Here is a 21,219-nt window from a genome sequence, read left to right as displayed (position 1 = left end):
ATACATACATAAAGTGATTTTTCTTTGTGAGAAAATGCTTCGCATTTATGGGACACTGAAGTCAAACAACAATTTACGTCAGAGGAAAAGTTCAATATATGACAACATCTAAAACGACAATACTATCAACAGCGCCCTACTTACCGAGAAATTAAGGTAAATGCACAAGAACACAAGCGCAGCAGTAGGACAATTTCAAAATGATCCCAATGACATCAGACGGACCACCTACACTAGTAATCAATCTAACTCACTAACTGAAGAACCTTCTGTGCATCGAGAGGCGCAGTAAAATGCTGCTTGTTCGTTTCTGTTTGATTCGCGGAAAAAAAAATAACCACCGGACGTGGGCATAGAGTTTCCCAATATACACTAGAGGGAACTCTGGCGCTAGTGTATATGGGAGCTGCAATGCACAGCGCTTCAGCGAGCATGGGAATTATGGGTAGTTCACACATTTGTCTTAACTTCGTACTTCTGGCCTGCTCTTGGCTCCGTGTGTGTTCGTGTGGCTTGAAGCTGTTTTCTCACGAAACAAAAATCAGCAAATGTTCAGCGATTGCGCTTCACCACCCTATTTTTTTTCGAATTACCCGTCCAAATTGGGTCACGAAGTTCAAAAAGGTTGAATCTTTCTTTCAAAACAAAATCGAGACACAGCAATAAACGAAGCCGTAAGTACGATTCGCCACCCCCAAGTACGAAGACTAGGCAAATGTGTGAGCTACCGATCATTCCCATGGTCACTGAACGATCGCAGCGCCAGAGTGCCCTCTAGTTAATTTCGAGGAACTCTATGACAATGGGGAATCGCGCGAGTGGTTCAAAAATTCAATTTTCACGTTGTTACGCGGGACATGTTGTGCCATCTAGCAGTGCCCAGTTGAAACAAAAACGTCTGCAATCTCGAAGCTTATGACGGAAAATTGATCAATGGCCGTTGTTGCTGCTGTCGCTCCCGCTGCATTCGGCTGCAGCTACTAGCGCAGTAAAGCCGGGCCACGTCGTGCACGGCAACAGTGACGTTAGTCGGTCCGGCCGGTCCGCTTCTTGAGGCGGCTAATTTTAAGTGCGCTAACCCAATGCGGACCACTAAAATGTTATCTCATTTCAAAATAGGCCCTTCCTTGGCACAAAAGTAGCACTACGAGTTTTTTGGACCACCATTTCAACAATCAAAATCGACTTAATAGTTTACTTTAGTGTCACTTTAAGTATGTGCACTGTGTATGGGTTGCCCATCGCGCAGTGAAGTGACACAGGTGTATAGCATCGAAGATACGCGAGGATGTTTGTAAGGCCGCATATGGTTGCGCCCTAAAGAGGCCGGCGCGTTCCCTTTTACGGGAAAGAGGGCACTGCTATTTCGCTCGCAGACGGTGGCTACTCGGCCAATTCTTCTGCGTCGCGCGCTTATGGAGAGAGTGATTTTGCGCCAAGGAATGAACTGCGAGGTCGCGGAATGCTGAGAAAGGTCGGATTTTGGAGCGGAGACCAGTGTCGCGCACCTCCCGGTGCATTTGTGTGCGATGCGGACAGTTGTATCGGCTGCATGTGATGGCGCCACGGGGGCAGTCGCGTGCCGCCACCCCTCCTCTGGCGTGGGGTCTGAGCCACGGCCGCGGCGGTCTTGTTTTCAAGTTCAGGGAAGACGCCACGTCCGGTCAGGAGACAGACCACCCTTGGTGGGTCCGAAGCACGGGCGGAGCTGTTGGAGGGCATCTGCCAGCGGCGGTGCACGCTGAAGAGGCAAGACCCCGTTTCGCGTTGTCTCGTCCCTTTTGCTGGCTAACGACGTCGTTGAAGAGCGGATAGTGTGAGCGATAAATCGCGCACGCGTGACATCCGCTACTGACACTGTTTGCGACCACTGGTGGCTGAGAAAGAAGGAAAGCCGTTGTTTTTCTTGGCAGTTTGGCTTTCCGTCTTGGTCCTGCCCAGTGGGCTGTATCCAACGAATATTTTCGCTTTAATTGGCCACCGCGGTGAAGGGTGGGCTAAAATACGGCCACGTCCCATTTGCTCCGCTACGCGCTAAGCGCGTCCTGCAGGACTGAAATAAAGTTTTTTCATTCCATTCCCATTTCCATTGTTCTTTGCACTAGATATTGATGTGCACGATTGTGTCTGGGCAGTCTGGGCTGAAATCAGTGGTGCTGATAGATCGGCGAGGCTCCGTACCATGTACGTAGATCTAGCCTGGGCTGCAATCAGAACGCTGGTAGACCAGTAAAGCTAGAGGCACATACAATTTAGAACAGTCTGGGCTGTAACTTTCGTTAAAGGTAGAAGAGTGAGACTCTACGTCTTTCTGTGTTTGTCTTTGTATCTTTTAAGCTCAGTTGTATATAATATTTTCCGTTCCCATAAACGAAGTCGTCCATTCAACCTCCACTACTACCTGCGTTTGAGGTCATCATCGCTGCCGATCATCGTCCAAGATCTACGTGATCGACGAATAACCAACAAGAACTTTACTAGGTTTATGTACGGACGTCGACAAATATACACAGCGAAATCGCTTGTACGGTACTGGAAGCTCGAGCACGGCTCTTCAGTGGGCGAGGTCGGACAGGCTGACCTGGATGTCGGCGACGTGGATGTTGTGGTGAGTGGTCACCGTGCCCGTGAGGCAGTAGATGGCGTGGACGAGATGAACGCCCGACGACACCATGGCGATTATCTGCAAACCAGAAATGACGCCACCAAGGAAGCTCGTAAAAGGAGTCTCGCGGACGACTCGGTCAATATCTAACACGCTTGTCCTTTTTGGTCAGTTTCGTGTCACGAGATATGTTTTTGCATGTTAAAAAGCAAGTCAATACAAAAAGAAGCATCATGGGAGTGTCTTGACTTCTTTGTGGAGGTACTTGTAAGCGCCAAACAAACAAAATACAAATGAACTTGACAGGTTTGAGAGTACGTCGAACCTCAGTTTGTAGGGAGCACTCGTCGTGTTTAGTCCTTGTGTATTTGTAGTGTTTTTTCGCTTCAGAGTACCCTCGATATAGAAGCCAAGACACACACGATGTCTTTTGTGTCGTGACTTCTCTTATGTATTCGTGTTTAGATAGCGTCTGTTGAATACCTAACAACTTAACTTTCTGCTCTATTTCCAAGATAAATTTCTATCGTTTATCTCTTATTCTATTTTTATTTTTCGATATTTTTATTTTCATTTTTCGAGGTGGAAAGTGCACTGTTGAAAGGCATAGAAGATGGCTATAAACTAGCCTGAATCGAGTACACTTGATATAGCAAGAAAGAGTGTCACGTTACGTACCCCTGCGATGATACCTCCGGCGCACTCGAATATGCTTAGGCGAAGGCTGATGACGCTGCAGAGGCCGGGGCCGAAGTAAAAGAACATGGCCATGAAGTGGAAGGAGACGTACTGCGCGCACGGAGAGGTACGTGTCAGCCACTGTGGCAGTCGTGGTCACCTTTCGCTCAAGAAGTTTAGATTATGTTCAGTACGTATCAAGTTCCATTACAATACACAGCGCTTAATGTACAAAAATTGCATGAGACAAGAACAAGAGCGTGAGCTGCTGCGAACCATGTTCATCGCCAGGATGGTGCAAAAAGGGCACGGGATCCCCTCAAGGTCACAAGCACTTGCTCCCTACCTTATCCACAACAACAGTCATCGCCTTCCCCTCCCTCCCCCCGTGCGATGTAAAATTGGTTTGCACCCCTCAAGATGAGATCTTGAGGACAGTCGTGATGCCAACGGTTGTTTTATTGTGCATTAACATATATAAATAGACAGTAAGAAAAAGAAGGAGGCTAACCAGAGAAAGAGGACTTACGCATTTGGGTGTGACGATGACATTAGACCTATAGATACTTCTTATTATCGTTAGAGATATCGAAATTTCTTGTCAGGTAGGGTGAGCGAAGGGGCAATGACAAACTCAGCGCCTTCGCACATCACCGTGTAGTGTACGTTTCAAAATGCGCACGTACTTGTTCTTGTGTCATGCGTTCCGTGTACACTAATCGCTGTATATTCTAATGAATCCTTACCGACGAGCTCGCCTCAACACTTTCTTTAGTGGCCAACTCCGGCGATTTTTCAACCATGTCCGGGTAATGGTGCTTCGATATATGTTCCTGAGACACTCTCGTCACGTGCCCGATAGCTGATATTCTCAGCAAACATGAAAATATTTTATTGCGATAGCAATTATATGGACACTCTCGGCTTGATTTTGCCACCAGCGTCGGCTTCGTCGTCGCCATCATTCATTTCTTCTAGTTTTCTATTTCTATTTCTTCAATTTTCATACTTCTATGTCTTTTATTTTTATTTCTGGCGTCAACAAGAAATAAAAATATTCCTGACAAGGACTCAGGCGCACGAAATCGAAAGTCCGACCTCTTGCTAGAAAGTGCGGGGCGTTAGCCACTGATGCACGAAGGAGCACCTCTTCAAAGGTTGAAACGGCAAGCTCTTTATACCTACCACTTACCGCTGGTGATGGGCATCTCGGGGGTAGAGGGAAGGGGGGGCTATCGTGTTTTAGCGTTACCAGCGGGAGGGCGCAATGAGCGCGCGTCGCCATGTCACGACGCGGCGGAGTGCGCTCTCACTTCACAAGTGTATTTTGGCCCGTGAAGAGGGGGCAGTGGATGCTCACGCGTGCGCTCGCATATCTGGCAGTTGGGTCAATCGTACGCCTTGGCTTTCACGAGAACAATTCTGTTGTAGTTACCGGGCGCACAAAGGTCACTGCACTCGTTGCACAGGTTCCGTTTGCGAAAAGGGCGCGCTTTTCAGGCACAGTGAAGTAATAACTGAGACCCTTATTCGCGTTCATCTGTACCTGTGAGTACCTTTCGTGCGTCATTTGTGCGTGAGAAACGTGGGGCACGTTTTGATCTGCTTGTTATACTTCGCATGACCTTACAATTTGTTGCTATCACGTTCATTGCTTCGCCTTTGCGGCAAAGCTGTGACTTTTTAATAAGCGAAAATGCGCAATAGCGAAACCGAGAGAAGACCGAGCACACTGTCTACGTATGAGTTACTATTTGGTATGGACCGGAAGTCGAACAATGCTTCTCCCACCGGTGCGGAGTACGAAAAACTATCAAAGTCAGGTCGAGCAGGCACTCAGACTAAATGTAAGTGCGCCCAGCGTCAGCTAACATGTCTGACGGGACATTCGGGTGGCCGTTTGTGAGTGCTCTGACCGTGTTTGAAAGTGGGAATTCAGCAGTATAGTTCTTAGTTGATATTTCATGTACATTTTCAGAGCCTCCGGAGCACTGAAAAACGACCGGTCGAATGTACCATGCAACTGACAGTGTCTCGGAGCTATCGGGCAGTGGTGATCACTCGGACGTACATGACTCACGCCAAAAATAATCGAAACACACGCGTGCTATTTTTCTCGGTAACCAGATGCCCCGCCTGGTCACACTGATCCACTTCTCACGAAGAGCACTGTCACTTGTAAAGCCCGGATAGCAAAATTTTCTGCGCCTTGTGCGAGTGGTTTGTACAGTCCACAACACAATAACAATTACCACATGAAGCAGAAAATCGCGCGCCAAACCAGCGAAGCATTGGCGTCACTGCATCACTTCCGTTGACTAGCCAAACATGACGTCACCCAGAGAGTGTTGCCAATTATTCTGGCAAGTCAGGTGAGCGTATCGAGGCCATCTTTGAAATTTATTTGCGAACAATAAACGCATCTCTCAAGCTTGTATTATGGCATAAATGACGAAAATGTGCTAAAAAACGTACCCAGTGAGTTTTATTGCAATCCACAGACCTCAAAAATTCACCAGAGTGAGCCATTAAGTCACGTATTAACCTTCCCATAAGACCCAGTCAGGAAAGAAACTTTTCATATATACATACGGTTTGCTTGCGTGTGTGTACCGAAGAATCTCTAGCGATCGCACGACGTATACTCAGCGTAGGTCTGCATGATCATTCAGCTTACCCTGAGAAGTGCACTGTCTTCACAATATTCAAAGGGAATAAAGTTTCAATAAATCTATTCCCTCGTGGTGTATATGGGCATGCTACAATAGAATGAGAGTCAACAACTTCTTACCGGGTAGACACATATAATAGATAGTTAAAAGAAGGTTTATGGCCATTCATTAAAATGGGCATAATTTTTTCCCTTTTTTGTATATCATATCGCTCAAGTATGATGCTTTCGCAATTGTTTACTTTTTCTAAAAGGCTGCAATTATTTATTTTTGTTACAATTCGATTGATTGATTGATTGATTGATTGATTGATTGATTGATTGATTGATTGATTGATTGATTGGTTGATTGATTGATTGATTGATTGATTGATTGATTGATTTGCAAGCAGCACTACAGACGGGATGGTAAGAGAACGTAAGACAGGGCGCGTTTCTGCCCCCGTCCCGTGCCTCGAGGTATTTGTTCCCGTCTTAATGATGTACCAAGTAGCCCAGTTCAGGTGCACTCTTACAGTTCATTCATTTTTAAAAGTTGTTGCTACGGGATCAAAAGAAAAATGTTCCTTGGGCGTTGGCAAGAAATTATCGAACAGCCAGTATGAAGACGTTTCTATTCAAGGTTGCTGACCCGTTGCCGCCAGACGGTTGCTAAAGTCCGTAAAGGAGGATGTATATAGTTCGCAGGTGTTGTTTTGATTGTTGGTACGTTTTAGCAACAACTGGTTTCTGACCTTCAAATGAACGTTACAATAAATATTTGTACGGGTGAAAGCAAGATGATAGGTGTAATCTTACGAGACAGTAAGAAAGCGCTGTGGGTCATATAGCTGAGATCAAAGAGCAAAAAAAAAATAATATAGGCTGGACAAATAGCACGCAGGCAGGATAACCGCTGGTCATTAAGGGTCGCTGACTGGATTTAAGCATAAGGGAAACGCGTAAATAGGAGACCGAAAATTAGGTCGGAAGATGAGATTAAGAAGTTTGCAGGCATAACATGGCAGCGGAGAGCACAAGTCTCGGTTCATTGGCGTAACATGGGAGAGGAAATTTGCCCTGCAGTAGGCGTAGTTATGCTCATGATAATGATGACAATTATGACAACGATGACGACTTACATTACACATATTGAAGCATACGAAATGTACACGCTTACAATGCACATCTGAAATACCATCAACGTGAAGTTTTTAAGATGACTCATTTTAGCATAACGTGATTCGTTTATCGTTGGTGGAGAATTATGCAGACCCTAGCAGACGTCGACAAAATCCGTGACGTCACGGTGTTTCGAAGTGTTCTCGCTAGCTGTATTTGCCTCTAAAGCGTATTCTGGCTTATCAAGACTCTTCTCGCTCAAGAGGATTGCTTGTGGTGTGAATAAATGGGTTTTGTAAAAGAGTCATTTTTTTATACCATGAAAACCATTTTTTCCTGTGATATCCTTCTAATGGCAACACGTGGACATTTGTGAGCGAGAACATTCGCAGTCTGGTGCTCTCGGTGTACCTTTACAGCAGTTGTATTGACTTCGGGGGTGTTTCTTTAGTGAATCCTACAGTATACCTAGGCATTACACAGCCGACGTTAATGGTACCTCCGCTGTGCATGTGTAAAGTGAAAGAAAATCCGCCTCGGCGGTGCAGTAGACCGCGAATGTCACGAGGTCGATCACAGCCGGTGGTCGCATTTCGATGGAGGGGAAATGCAAGATTCCCGTGCACTGTGCGATGTAAACACACGCTAAACGACCCCAGATTGCAGAAATTTCCGGAGTCTCGTGTCATGTTGTGCTTTTGGCTTGTTAATCACCACACATTATTGAATGCGAAGCATCTATTAGCAAACTTCGGCGACTTTGCACGTATCTATCTATCTATCTATCTATCTGTCTATCTATCTATCTATCTATCTATCTATCTATCTATCTAGCCCCCTACGACTTTTACCTCTCCTGGCCGTTTCGATAGTGGTATTGATACAAAACTTGGTATAGCATAACATGACTGTATGAAAAACATATTTGGCTAGCCGCAACATGAAACTCATAACATGTATGTCATGAATGTCATGATTTACATTTCATAGTCCTGCAGCTCTTGCGGTGGTTTCGTTCACATGACATGTTGCAAAACTGGTATGGTATGACAAAATTGCATGGCAAACACTAGCAACAAACCCTAACATGAAAATCGGGACGTGCGTGTCATGTAGCAACATGACTACATGCCACGCTCATGATGCGCTCTCGGCCGTTTCGCTAGCATGCCATATTCCAGATTCGGTATTACAGTACGTCAATGGATGACGTGGGTATGTGACTGATGCAAACATGATAATCATGAGATGCGTGTCATGTGAGAACATGCCACAGTCAATGCGCCAATACATTTCGACGCGACGCGGTGCGCGAGCTGACCGGCGTTCATTTCTTCGGGTCGCGCCGGCGTTGCCACGCCAGGCAGCGGTCATGCCATATGCACCAGAACACAGCAAGCTCAGTGCGTGCTGCCATATTGAAAAGCGCGTCATGCCATCTGTTTCAAGCATGGCGAAGCGACACCTATACACTGCCACGCGAGCAGACGCTCCGCAAATCAAACGCGAAACGGCACATACCAAGTCCGGCTGTAAGGATGTTTCGCGCTGTTCCTCTCCTGGAATTGTGTGCTGATTTTGTGTGAAACGTCGAGGAGACCTTCCTAAACAGTCCGGAATGTCTACGGCACGTGCATTACAGACTTCAGAAGCAACTTTATTAGGTACTTACTATTGCGATTGAAAGAAACGCGAACAGCAGAAAGCGTTGATTTCGACCCAGTCGCACTGCGGCGTGCTTTGGCTGTGGCAAGGCAGAATTTGTGCTGTAAGTCGGCGTCAACGTAGCGCTAGAGTCTCGCTCTAATTTACGCTCATCTACTGCGTGTGTTTATTATTTGCCACTCATGCCGAGCACTCAGAACACACATGCGTTGCGAAAGTACCAACCAGAACAAGATTTTAAAATGCTATGTAGACGCCAACCGAAAGCACGGATTCGCCTAGTGAGTCAAGACATGCCGCAGTTCGACACAGTCGAAAGCTATGCTTTTCGTGCCGCTCACGTCTCTTTGCATCGCTATAGTACGCCGTTACAATTGTATGCGTAAGCGGTGCTTGCATCCACGCGTGAGTCATAATATATCCGATTACTGGCATACAGCCTGCGAAAAAGTACGGCATTGATTTGGTGCCGCATACTTTTTTTTTTTTTTATTGGCGCTAGTATGCCCTACGGCATCAGTTAAATAAAAAGGAAAAGTTTTGTTTCCTGTATGAAGGCCAGGAGTTGTCGATGCAGTGGACCGTGCGTCCAGCGCGTCAAGTCAGGTGGTCGGCCGGGGTGGTGGTGAAGGCCGCGTAGGTGGCGAGTGCGAGCCTGGTGAAGGCCCGGGCAGGTTCCTGGTGCCGCATACTATACAGGCATACTGCACGCAAAACGCTGCTGTAAAGTGGGACAACTGGCGTCTTGCTTCAGTAAACGCAATAATTATACTTACTCGTACACCTCTACTGGACGTAGTTTTTCCTGCCGATTGCGATTATATCCACTGGCGGCGAAGCACTGTGTTTTTCGTTGCGGGTGGAAATCTGTGCAATCAGGACACACCACACCGGCGCGATTGCCGCATCATGTTGAGATCTTCACAAACCGTGCTTAGTAATATCTTACTCTTTCTCTGGTTGTTTTCCATCTGAATTTGGCGCAGTGGCACCCCAGATGACATCTTATAAGCTAGCGCAGCGTGAACAGGCGCTTTTGTCACATTTTAAAGCCCCAGAGCCACTGCTTGCCATGCTAGCGAGGCACACCTTGGCAGTTCACAGCAATATATGGCATCTCTGAGAGAGAGAGTATACCGCTGAAGTCGCATGAGTGTAAGATTGGCGTGTTCTCGTGTATACTCGCCGGCGCGCGCCGCGCTGCGTTGATTGACGCACGCGCGTTTCAGCGCGTCCGGCGTCCCTCCGTCACGAAAGGAGGGAGACGCAGTGTTGTCTGGGTAATGCATCGGCGCGAAATGCAGCTTGTCGCATTTCGCGCCGGCTGCCGTCGGGCCGCGCCAACGGACGCTGGTCGCGCCGGTCGCGCCTTGCGTCAGACTATAGAGTGCTCGCGTTTTGCTATCGTAGCGTCGCTGTGCCCAGCGTGCGCGCGCATCAACGCTACATTGGAGTATATTGGGCCCTTCATGATGCGCTCGCGGCCGTTTTGCTAGCTCAACATATACCAAATTTGGTGTTACGTGACGTCGATGGATAATCATGACACGGAAGTCATTTACAGCATCATTTACTTCCACCTCGTAACATTGTGTTCATTTCAAAGTGACTTATCAACATTTCTCATTTGTGCTTCACATATCATCGATTCCCACTGTACGTGGGATCTGCCAATTTTTTATTTGGGTTGAAGAATGTTCATGAAAGATGAGTCTTTTCATCCACGGGTTTGTACTTTGCACAGCACGTAGGCGTAAAGAATCAATCAATTCATTTTCTTTTGATGGGAGGAGTACAGGACTAAAAGCTCAAGAGCTTGACGAGGTCCCGGCCCCGTTACAAGTCGGCAAAGCAGCAGTAATGACAGACAATCATGTATAAAAAACCAAATGAACTTACACGTATAGCATCGCATAAAGTAACACAATGTTTATGAAACGAAGCGTTGAAAATAGGAAGATAATAGTTGAAATGTATAGTCATGAAGTTGCATCAGTGTTTTAAGTGACAGTTTTGTTTAGAATAAGAACCAAATCTTCGCGGGTTAAGAAGTTTATTCGTCGAACAGTTCTCCGGGTCGGTACAGTCCAGTGAGTCAGTGAACTCTTTTATTTATCGAAAGAGGGAGGCATGTGGAAGGCTAAGCCAACCGTCACCCCCGGAAGCTTTTCAGGCCTGCGCGTCACGTGACGTGACGTCGACGACGTCACATTACGCCGGCCGCCCTTCGCTGGGTGGCTGCGCCAGCCGCGAGCGCTTGCCGCGCGCGCCCTTCACGCCTACTGACTCAGGTGAGGTTCCTTGACACCATGTCCGCACGATTTATCAAGGTATCCATTGATTGTATGGTTTAACGCGCCGACGCAACGCAGGTGATGAAGCGCGCCGTAGGGGAGGGCTCAGGATCAAGTTTTACTACCTGGAAATCTTTATTGTGTGCCGAAATCTCGTACACACGGGCGTTTTTGCTTTTCGCCTCCATCAGAAATGCGGCCGCCGCAGCCGGGTATCGAAACCGCGCCCTAATGCTCAGCAGCGCAACGCCTTAGCCACTGAGCCACCGCAGCGGGGGAACTTATCAAGGTATCAAGAAATAATGAATATCGGGAATGGAATAATGCATATTTATTTATCACAGCCAGACGCCGTCTGTACAAATATCACAGTGCGCATTGTTCTCGGTCCAGGCAGACGACAGGCAACACAAGATGTTGCCCTTAATGCTGAAAATATGCCAAAAGTACAAAACACAACATCTTGCCACATAAAACTCAGAAAACAAAACAGATTGTAACAGCAAAAACATCCCCGAGCATTGGAACAGAAAAAGCACACTTTTATTTAAATTGTAGGTTAGAGGAAAACATACCATTCGTTTATCATAGTAGCAGTAGCAACACAAGGTATCAGGTTCAAACACTTGCCAAAAAATACAATACATAAGAACACTGGTGACTAAATTGTGGTCCACAGCATGATAAATGACAGAAAGAAAATTAATTGTACTGCCACAGGTAGGTGCATGTCCTAGCGAAAAAATCAAACAAAAATCTAAGAAAAAACAAATCACAGAGCACAACATGTCTGTACACAGAGTGCGCAAGGAAAGTGTACAAAGCTCAGGTACCAAAAAGGACTGTACAACTGCTACAGTAGGCACCGAGGCAGTTCGAGTTAAAAAAAATAAAAAAAGGGTACAGCACTTTTAAAAGCTAACAACTTGTAAAGAGATACAAAACTGGAAACAGGGCTCATTTTACATAAGGCAGAAGTATACCAAGGAAATCAAGTCATGACTATGCAATCAAATACACTCAGTGCAGTTTCACAAGAATAAATGTGAAGAGAAAGACGCGACGCTTGGAAAATTACTTTCCAAGAAAAATTCGGGCCTTTTTATTTTTCGCCTTCTGATCTTTTTCAATGCGTAAAAACCTTACAGGTTTTCACCCTGTAAGGTTTTTACCGGAAGAATGTGCGCCACCTCCTTGAATGCGCTCAGCAAACTTTGTATCATAAACACGAGCACCGATGTGGCCGCTTCGTTGGAGTTAACTGCTGCACCACATATGTTCCCACCTTTGTAATCTAAACAAGGTTTGATATGAATCTCGTCAAGCATCAGCGTCACAGTGTGTTCATGTGGCTGCAGATGTTTGAATCTCTGAGACACATACTGAAGGAAAGTGTCGTCAGAAGAATCAACTTGTGGGCACATTTGAATAGACGAGCACACATTTCTAATAGTGCTTGGGTGGGGCAAAGTTAGTGTACCTGTGCTTCTCAGGAACTTGTAGGCATGTGGTGATATTGTACGCAAGATGCATGCAAAGACCATCACCTGTGCACTATACTGAATGCGCTTTGCAGAAAGGAGTAGTAGCTGCTCCTTCATAAAGTTCACCGTCTCTTTCTTGCCTTCATCAATGCTGGCTTCCAATTTGTCCAGAAGGGAATGTATTGCTTGAGCCAGGTGGCGATAAGTGCAGCGCTCCTCAGACAGCATCGACAGGTTGTTCAAAATTTCCAACAAGGAACTTACTTTTTGAACTGAGTCTGGTACAACAGCGCTACCAAGGTTCTTGATTGGTGAACCTTGATAGCAGGCAAAGACTTCAAGGTTTGCAAACACGGTCAATGACGCATTCAAACAAGGTTCACGATAGTCGATAATGTTCAAAAACATGGAGCACTCTTCTTTATGAATCACAGTCCACTTCGGAGACACTGACACCCCTTGCAGGCGAGCCCTTAGTTCTTCGAGGGACGAAAACCGGTCTCGTTCTTGCTCCGCTTCATATGACGCCAGCGACTCTTCTATAGCACGGGCGAGTTGGGAGGCTTCTTGTCGGCTCCTGTTGGCGTCAGGGGTTTCTCTCGTGCTCTGGTCTCGTACTGATAGGTAGGACGGACAGCCGGGAAATACCGTTGGGACAGATCCAGGACGCAACCGTGGTACTGCGAGTGCAACTTCAATAACTCTCCCTGTCCTTGGATCCGTGTACGATGTCGTCTTCTCGATGCATGAAGCGTCGAAATGATCCGCGCACACCTGCACAAACGCTTCAAGAACGTCTGAGACGCCACTTCTCAAAAGAAAAAAAAATGCGCTCCCGTTTGGATGACCGTGTTTACAGTCCGTGTAGCTAAAACAAAGTCTACCTACGCTTCGCAAGCATCTAAATAAAAGCGCTGCGCTAAGCGGTACAAGCAACATGAAAGGAAACACGGGAGCGTAATGTCACCGCACTCCACGAAGCGCTTCCACCGAGAGCTTGCAAGAATGGACGACACCACGGCACTGTTAGTGAACAAAGCGCAGCTGACCATCCTTGCTGCGAACGTGCCTTTCTGGGCGATTCTCATCAACTGCTGGCGTCAGCGCTTCGCGAGGCCCGGCGGCCAGACGCTCAAGTATTTCCCATCATAGGTGATTTCTACCCGAACAAGCAACGACAAGCTAAGAACAGGAGCATCTCAAATTCTTACCTTAGTGCACGAAGTCGGCACGAAGTCCTTCCTAGGAATGGCGTGTAGCCATTGTTTGAGAGCGTCGGCGTCTTTAGGGAAGGAAAACACTTGTATCTTCTTTCCTGTTTTGTAGTTGCTGGTGCATCCGGGTACACAACACTTATTCGGCATCGTCGCGTCACTCCAGCATCGCGCACGGAAACGAAATTGCCGCAAAACAACAACGGAAAGCAATAAACGTGAAACACCGCCAACACCACGCCGCCGAACTGACCCGCGCCGCCCGCGCTGCGCTCGCTGCGGCTTCCCCGAGAGTCGGCCGGGCGGAACTGACGTCAGATTGCTGGGCGCAGGCCTGAAAAGACTTTCCGAGGGTGACGAGCCAACTAGGCTGCCAGGACGAGCCTATCGGTCACGTCTTGCACTCGTTCACGTCTTGCGGCCCACAGATGGGCAAGGCGGGAGTCCATTGCTGGAGTCGATTGCGGGATGGTCCTTTGTGGTAGTGATTGAAGCGGGGACCGCGTCGAAATCCTCTAGCAGCTGATCGGTCCATGTTGAAAGGTCCTCAATGTTGAGGGCAGCAGAGTGCAACCGGTGTTCTCGGAACGCGTCTCAATCTGTGTGGCGGGTTGTGTGTGGGCGTGGCTTGCAGAGGAACGTGTTCACTTAAATTGTGAGAACACAGTGGTCACTGCCTAGGGAATGATGCGTGTTGGACCAGCGCGCGTTTTGCACACTACGGCAGAAGCTCAGGTCCGGGGTTGTGTCGCGGCACTGTTGCCGATGCGAGTTGGCTGTGTGCGATCAGTGAGCAGGGAAAAGGTGAGGTCATGAGCGAGCTGCCACAGCCTCCTTCCGGGACCATCGGTCTTAAGGTAACCCCAGTCCGGATGCCTAACGTTGAAGTCGCCGAGAATAAGAAGGGGTAATTTGGCTGCTCTCGCTGCAGCGGCACGAATCAGGGCAATGAGCGATGCTTCGTCAGTGGCACGAGGGGTGTTGTACACATTGAGAATGAAAAGTGCGGGCTGCTCGCATCGCTCAGGTAGTACCTTGAGAAAAACGTGGTGGAGTGCAGGGAAGGTCGGATCGGCTCGATTGACAATGAGTGTCCACCGGGTGAAGATGGCCTTGACGGGGTGGGGCGTAGGATCATGAGCTACTTGGTTGTGGGCAACGTAACCGGAGAGGAAAACGTTCGCGTGAGTTTCCTGTAGTGCGATGATATCTGGAGAGGCTGAGGGGTCTATTTGTAGAAGGTGGAGAAAGAGGTGGTTACGCTTGTGACGAAAAGCACGGCAATTCTACTGCCAAATGGTGACGACGGATGGGTCAGCCATTTTTGAGAGCGGATGACATTCTCTAGGCTTATGACGGCGAGGATCGGGCTGTCAAACTATAGGTGGTGCGGACATAGAGTGTTGGCTTGGCTTGGATGTTTTCGAGCACGGTAGTTGGCAGGGTGTCAACTCTTGATTGAAGAGATTGGAAAGACATGGCGGGGGAATAGGCGGCAAAGTCTGTGCGCAGAGAATTGAGAGCTTTGCGTTGTGCAGTGAGAAGCTGGTGGACGGAGGTAAAGCGGCTTTCCAACCGTTTTTCAAGTACCACCAGGGCCGTCTTGATAGCTATCTGCATCTCTTTGGAGAGGTGGAGAGATGTAAAAGGAACGTTCGGTCTGCGGAACTTGCTAGTGCATCCTTCAGGGGTCTGCACGTCCATGTCGGAGGACGAATCGATGGCGGTGGCAAGAGAGGACGGCATCGTGATCGCTGATTCCAGCTTCTCTTCAAGTGCGTGCAGTTGCACTTGGAAGGAATCAATTAGTTATTTCTCAGCCACAATTTGGGCGTTTCGTGCAGTGACCTGCTGTTGGAGTTAGGCGTTTGCTTGCTGCAGTGCAACGACCTGTGGCTCCAAGGGTGAGCCGGGGGCGCCGCGGGCCGATGTCAAATGCGTGGAATGAGAGGTAGGTTTAGGCACCGCTTGTACGAGGAGCGAAAAAGCAGGGACCGACTTCAGGGGTGGAACTGATGAGGGTCCAAATGCCGCTTGCTGGGACGAGTGCGTGGCTGCTGGGGGTGCAGCAGATTGTTTTGCCGAGTAGTGAGTGTCAAGTACCGGGGCCTTCGGGCGCTGAGGGCACTGCAAGTAGCAGTGTTTACAATTAGAACTGTGCGTGTAGTGATTCCCGTTGCAGACGATGCAGCGAGGGATACAGGTTAGTGGCAATCCTTCGGGCGATGGGGGGTGAGCACCACCGCAGCGATGACACAGCTGGTGCCAAAATTTGGGGCATACATCGGTCCGGTGGCCGGTCGAGCGGCAATTGCAGCACGCTTCCACCTTATGGCGAGACGGAACGAGGCGAAGTTGAACACCATGCTATAAAATCCACCGGGGTTATTCCGGGTCTATAAGGGTAACCAAGATGTGAGGGGACTTGGCTATGCGGCGGCCTCACACGACAGAAAGGGTAGGATTGCTTGCTTGGAGGTCGTCAAGGATGGCTTGGTCAGTGAAGTCATCGAAGGCGTGGTAAAGTATGCCCCTGAAGGCATTGTCTGGCGGGGGGGGGGGGGGTGTAGAGGTGGACGATGAAAGTGTTACCGGACACCGTGAAGGAGGTGATGCGGAGGCTTGAGCACGAACCAAGTCTGCGACGCTGAGCGTAAAAGTGCTGTTGACCGGGTGGATCCGCACCGTGTCGCGAGATGCGAGCGGGATATATTGCAGGCATGCTGTTTGCAGCAAGGCGGCGCACAAGTCCCAAGGCTGGAGCGTAAGTTCTACAGGGCTTTTTGTGCAGCAACGACACGAATCATGTCAGCCGAGAGGCGAGGCAGCGGAGTGCGGTGACGGTGCTGTGCAGGCGAGGTATACCTGCTCGCTTCGAAGGGGGCGATGATGACGGCTGGAAAGTTGGCGTAGTGACTGGCTTAATGTGGCGGCTGCGGCAAGGCGCAGGGCTGCTCGGCGTTGCTCTTGGGCGCGGAGGCCTAACGACTGCCAGGATTTGTCCGATAATTCTTCGGCGGTAGCTTCCTGTCTTTCGATAGCGTACTCCATAGCGGTAGACAGCTATGACATAGGTGACGAGGCAGCGGTGGGCGGCCGAGCGGTCACCCGTCGTCGATGAGCTGGCGTGCGGGCGGCCGTACTTGATCTAAGGCTGACAGGCCGATCTCAGTGTGCGGCGTGGTCAAGCACTTTCGAAAGCTCTCCCTGGCCACGCCGGGCGAGTTTCGCAATAAAGCTTGTATCGAAATAATCCAGACTATGTGCTTCGGCCACCCGTGAAGAAATTATCTAGATAGGGTCGAAAAAAAAACGGCGTGAAGGCCAAAAATTGGCGGAGCCGAAGTGAGGTGCGACTGCTGCAGATGATCGGTGACGCGATCTGTCGGGTACAGTCCCAACTTCTTAGTGCCTGGTGAGACGAACACTTGGGCTTACGTTAATTTTAGCAATAATAATCGTGTTATTGGTCCCATGCTTAACGAACCCTTTATAACACATCAGCCTGCCATTGTACAAAGAGAAAACAGGAAAATTATCCTATTTTGGAAAAAGAACCTTTGTAGAGGATACACAGTATACAGAAGCAGTGTTTTGTTTGGCTCTTTTTGTAGTAAGTACAGCTGGCGCAAAATCGCCACTCCAGTAGTGCACCACACTATGCTACCGTACTGTAACAAAGATAATAGCAGGCCATTTTATATTATAATTTTTACCTTCGAAGGAAAAATATATCACATGCGTGCAAGGGCACCCATTGACCGATGACACCTGAGAGTGTTGACTATCAACATGTACATTCCACGTAAAGTGCCGTGAAAAGTATACTCCAAGGATACTAGCGCAATCAACCATATCTATCTGCTGAGAGCCCAGAAATCTTATTTGTCAAGGTTTTTTTTTATGCGTATACAAAATAACTTCTGTTTTCGAAGGATTTAGTTTTAATAAATTCGCCTAAGCCCAGAAATTTATGACAGACAGTGTTTTATTAGTCATTACTTTTATCTCTGTTTCCAAGCTCCCTGTATTAAAAACTATCATGTCGTCGGCGTGAGAGACAAATGTAGCGTTATCTGTGCAGTGTTCCAGGTCATTTATGGTAATTAAAAATAAAAGGGGCCCTTAAATACTTCCTTGTGACACAAAACAACGACCAGCATATTCTTGCAGTTATTTCATTGTTGGCGTCTATGAATTGTATCTTGTCTGAAAGATAAGATTTCAGAAGAGCATGTGCAGTCCCACGCACACCACAATTTTTTTCTAATTTGCTGGGAAGGTTGGAATGATTAATCCGGTCAAATGCCTTTGAAAAATGGACGTATATGGCTAATGCAATGTCTTAATGACTAAATGCATCTGTAATTGTTTGTTATGAGTCAAGAGGGCTTTTTCAATAGAGCGATGCTTCCCGAACTCATGTTGAAAATCGTGAAACAAGTTGTGGTGATTAAAAAAATTATAATATTGTCACGTGCGTCCCGCTAAAAAGACGAAGGCGACAGCGCATACGCGCATCTGCACGCTTTTATGCAGAACGCAAGAACGAGAAAGATGAGGAACTCTCTCTCACGCGGTTAACAAAAAGACCGACCCGCTGCTGTTTTCTCAGCTTCTTCGAGTACGACCTCTCTCTTGACGTCGCGACAATATCATATGCATTATTTTGCGATGACTTTTGGAAACACTGGGTATATTGAAATAGGCCGATAATTGTTTATTTTCCCTTCATCACCGTGCTTGTAGACTGGAACAACGCGTGAGATCTGTGTTTGTTTGTAAATACACCTGTAGATATTATCAAATTATAAATATGGGTAACAACATGGCATAAATTAAGAAGCACACATTTTACGGGGCGAATGTGGATACCAACGGCGTCCAAGGTCCAGGGAGCGGTTGTTACCAATATTACTGAAACAATAAAGAGCTTCTACTGGGGTACTTGGGACAAGAAATAGGGTGTCACTGAACGCGTTTGCAGGCAGGAACTGAGCATAGCTGTTAAGGCCATCAATAACATTTAACCGAGGTTTCAATAAAAATATCGCATTAAAAGCAATCAGTGTCACATATCCTGAAAGTTGTTGCCCATTCGGAATCAAAACATTTGAAATAACTGAAAGTGAATTAGGCTTTAAAAAGCGTTTATTTGAACCAGACTTTATCACTTCTTTGATTGGCCGAGTCACTGAACATTGCTATGAAATAAGCACCCTTTGCAGCCCTAAGCTGATTTGTCAAACTATTGCGATATTTCTTGAATTTGCTTAAGGGGGCTGGATCTCTTGATTTCACTAATTTGGCATACAGGGCACGTTTGCGCTTAGCCATATCAAGAAGCTTAGGCATTAGCCAAGGTTTTTGCGCCTTGGATACCCGTGTCAATTTTTTTTCTTTGGCAAATTTTCATGGTGAAAAGTTTTGAAAGTGCTAATAAAAGCAGTGCATGCAAAGTCACTATGTTTCACTTGGTAAACGCTATGCCATGCCTCTTTGGCAATGACGTGGTAGATTGAATAACATTTTTTTTAGTTTTACTAGCCATAGCGTGGATACAGTTTATTAGGAATATAGCACCTAGGTGGTGACTAATGTCAGTGTACACGACGTCGGCCTCTAACAAGTCGATGTTAATGTTTGAGATGAATACATCTAAAAGGAATGCGCCATCAATAGTCACGCGTGTTACAGAAGATATCGTGTTTGAAAAATCATAAGTCATTATGCGTGAATGGAATTCTCTTTGTAGTAGACACGATGAAAGCATGTTTATATTGACGCCCCCACGTAAGACCTAGTTGATTATCCCTTCTAATAAATAACTGAAAAGCTCTTCAAGGTATACAAGAAATCGGGTTGCATCTCCAGATGGTGGTCTGTACATGACGGAGAACATGTTGCTACGGCTCTGCATAGTTAATACCCAATAATCAGGAGTTATATCCGTGAATTCATCCGCAACCTCGGCCAAGATATCGTATTGGAGAGAAAGCACAATACCACCACCTCGCTTATCACGAAGATTACGGAAGAACGATTGATAGCCAGGAAGCTGAAGCATGTACGATGTGGGCGTTAATCAAGTTTCAGTCAATATTATAACTGAAGACGGTATTCCGAAAGTGTCGAGCAGCAAGCTGAAATCGTCTATTTTATTTGGCAGTGAAAGAACATTTTAATGAAAAAAAGCCAATTCTGGCTTTTTAGCTGACACTAATTGTTTTCTTCTGGAAGACACGTAATTCATTATCAAGCCAAGTCAGACTTGGTTAGACCCCATCAGCGAATTTCGGACAGGTCTCCTGTGCATCTAATGACACACAACCGGTTGTCCTCTGTTTCTCTATCAAGCCAAGTCAGACTTGGTTAGACCCCATCAGCGAATTTCGGACAGGTCTCCTGTGCTTCTAATGACACACAACCGGTTGTCCTCTGTTTCTCTCACCTTGATTCGACAACCATCAGTCCAAAGGGACTTCAATTTTGAAGGCGAAGCTCCTTGGGGTGTGGGACTGTCCTTCCTCTGATATTGTATGTAGCCACCTGTAGTTTTATAAAGTGCTCACCCTATAGTTCTTGGCAAACTGCCTGCTACTTAATCCTTGCAAATATCCCACTACACCCCATCACCGATCCACCACTTCAGCGACCATAAAGCCAATACTGTTGAGAAGTAGCCAATATGAAATGGAAGATGGTCGGGTACTTGTATCCTGGTGCTCGTTTAAAAAACCATAGATTTTCCCACTGTGTCCATCCCTTGTTTCCACGTGACCGCCTATAGTTACACCTTTAAAAACTGCCCACTAATTTGTCTTCGCATACCTTCCGCTACGCCCCATCACCGATCCATCACTTCACCGACCATAAAGCCGTTATATGAAGGGGGAACGGAAGCGACGTATAGCTACTACTTACCAATAATAACTTTTTGTATAAACGTATACAGTGTTTATCACGTCTTTGAAGATGTGGTGGGCGATTTTCGCGGATGGTTCAGAGTTTAGCGATGAAACCCTCCAATGCTTCGCCCCACTCATCGTTATTCACTCCGTGGATATGCTGTGATTTCTTATTTCTTTCTTCACAGCTAATGCTCGCGCAGAAAGGCGGTTGTTGTCGGGCGTCAAGTGTTCATTGATTGATATAGATTAGAACGGTTGGGGTCTGTGGGAGATCAAGGTCTGTCGTAGTTTACCTAGCTCTTCTTATGAAGTCAGCCATCTTCGTTCTCACGCAAAATTGGGCTAAGTTTTTGTCTTTCTTGGCGTGTACACGGTGAATGACGTCAATGTCTGTATAGAGGTCACTGGACACCCTATCTTGTCTCCGACTTTTCGCAAGATGGGTTTGCAGTACCACCGTTGCAGCCAAGGTATGTACCCTTGATCTCAATGTTGTTGATACGGGAGTATTGCTCCGAATCCGCAAGCCTTCTTGCTAGGTCCTCGTTTTCTTTTCCCAAAGCATTGTTGTCCGAGGCTAACGTTTCCTGATCTTG

At 47.2% G+C, this 21,219-nt stretch overlaps 1 protein-coding gene across 1 annotated transcript in view; it reads right to left on the bottom strand.

The window, feature by feature from the left end:
* Window positions 1-2,470: 2,470 nt before the first annotated feature.
* LOC142769350 (uncharacterized) overlaps window positions 2,471-21,219 on the bottom strand; it is a 41,209-nt gene continuing 22,460 nt past the window's right edge. Inside the window, exons 3-4 of the mRNA XM_075872520.1 lie at window positions 3,284-3,394; window positions 2,471-2,683 (exon numbers count right to left, since the gene is read on the bottom strand). Coding sequence (XP_075728635.1) covers window positions 2,555-2,683; window positions 3,284-3,394 — 240 coding nt within the window. The 3' untranslated portion in view covers window positions 2,471-2,554. The remainder of the gene's footprint in view (window positions 2,684-3,283; window positions 3,395-21,219) is intronic.

This window comes from Rhipicephalus microplus, chromosome 8 (genome assembly GCF_043290135.1).
Source record: "Rhipicephalus microplus isolate Deutch F79 chromosome 8, USDA_Rmic, whole genome shotgun sequence".
NCBI lineage: Eukaryota > Metazoa > Arthropoda > Arachnida > Ixodida > Ixodidae > Rhipicephalus > Rhipicephalus microplus.
This window is presented reverse-complemented; position numbering and strand designations above follow the sequence as displayed.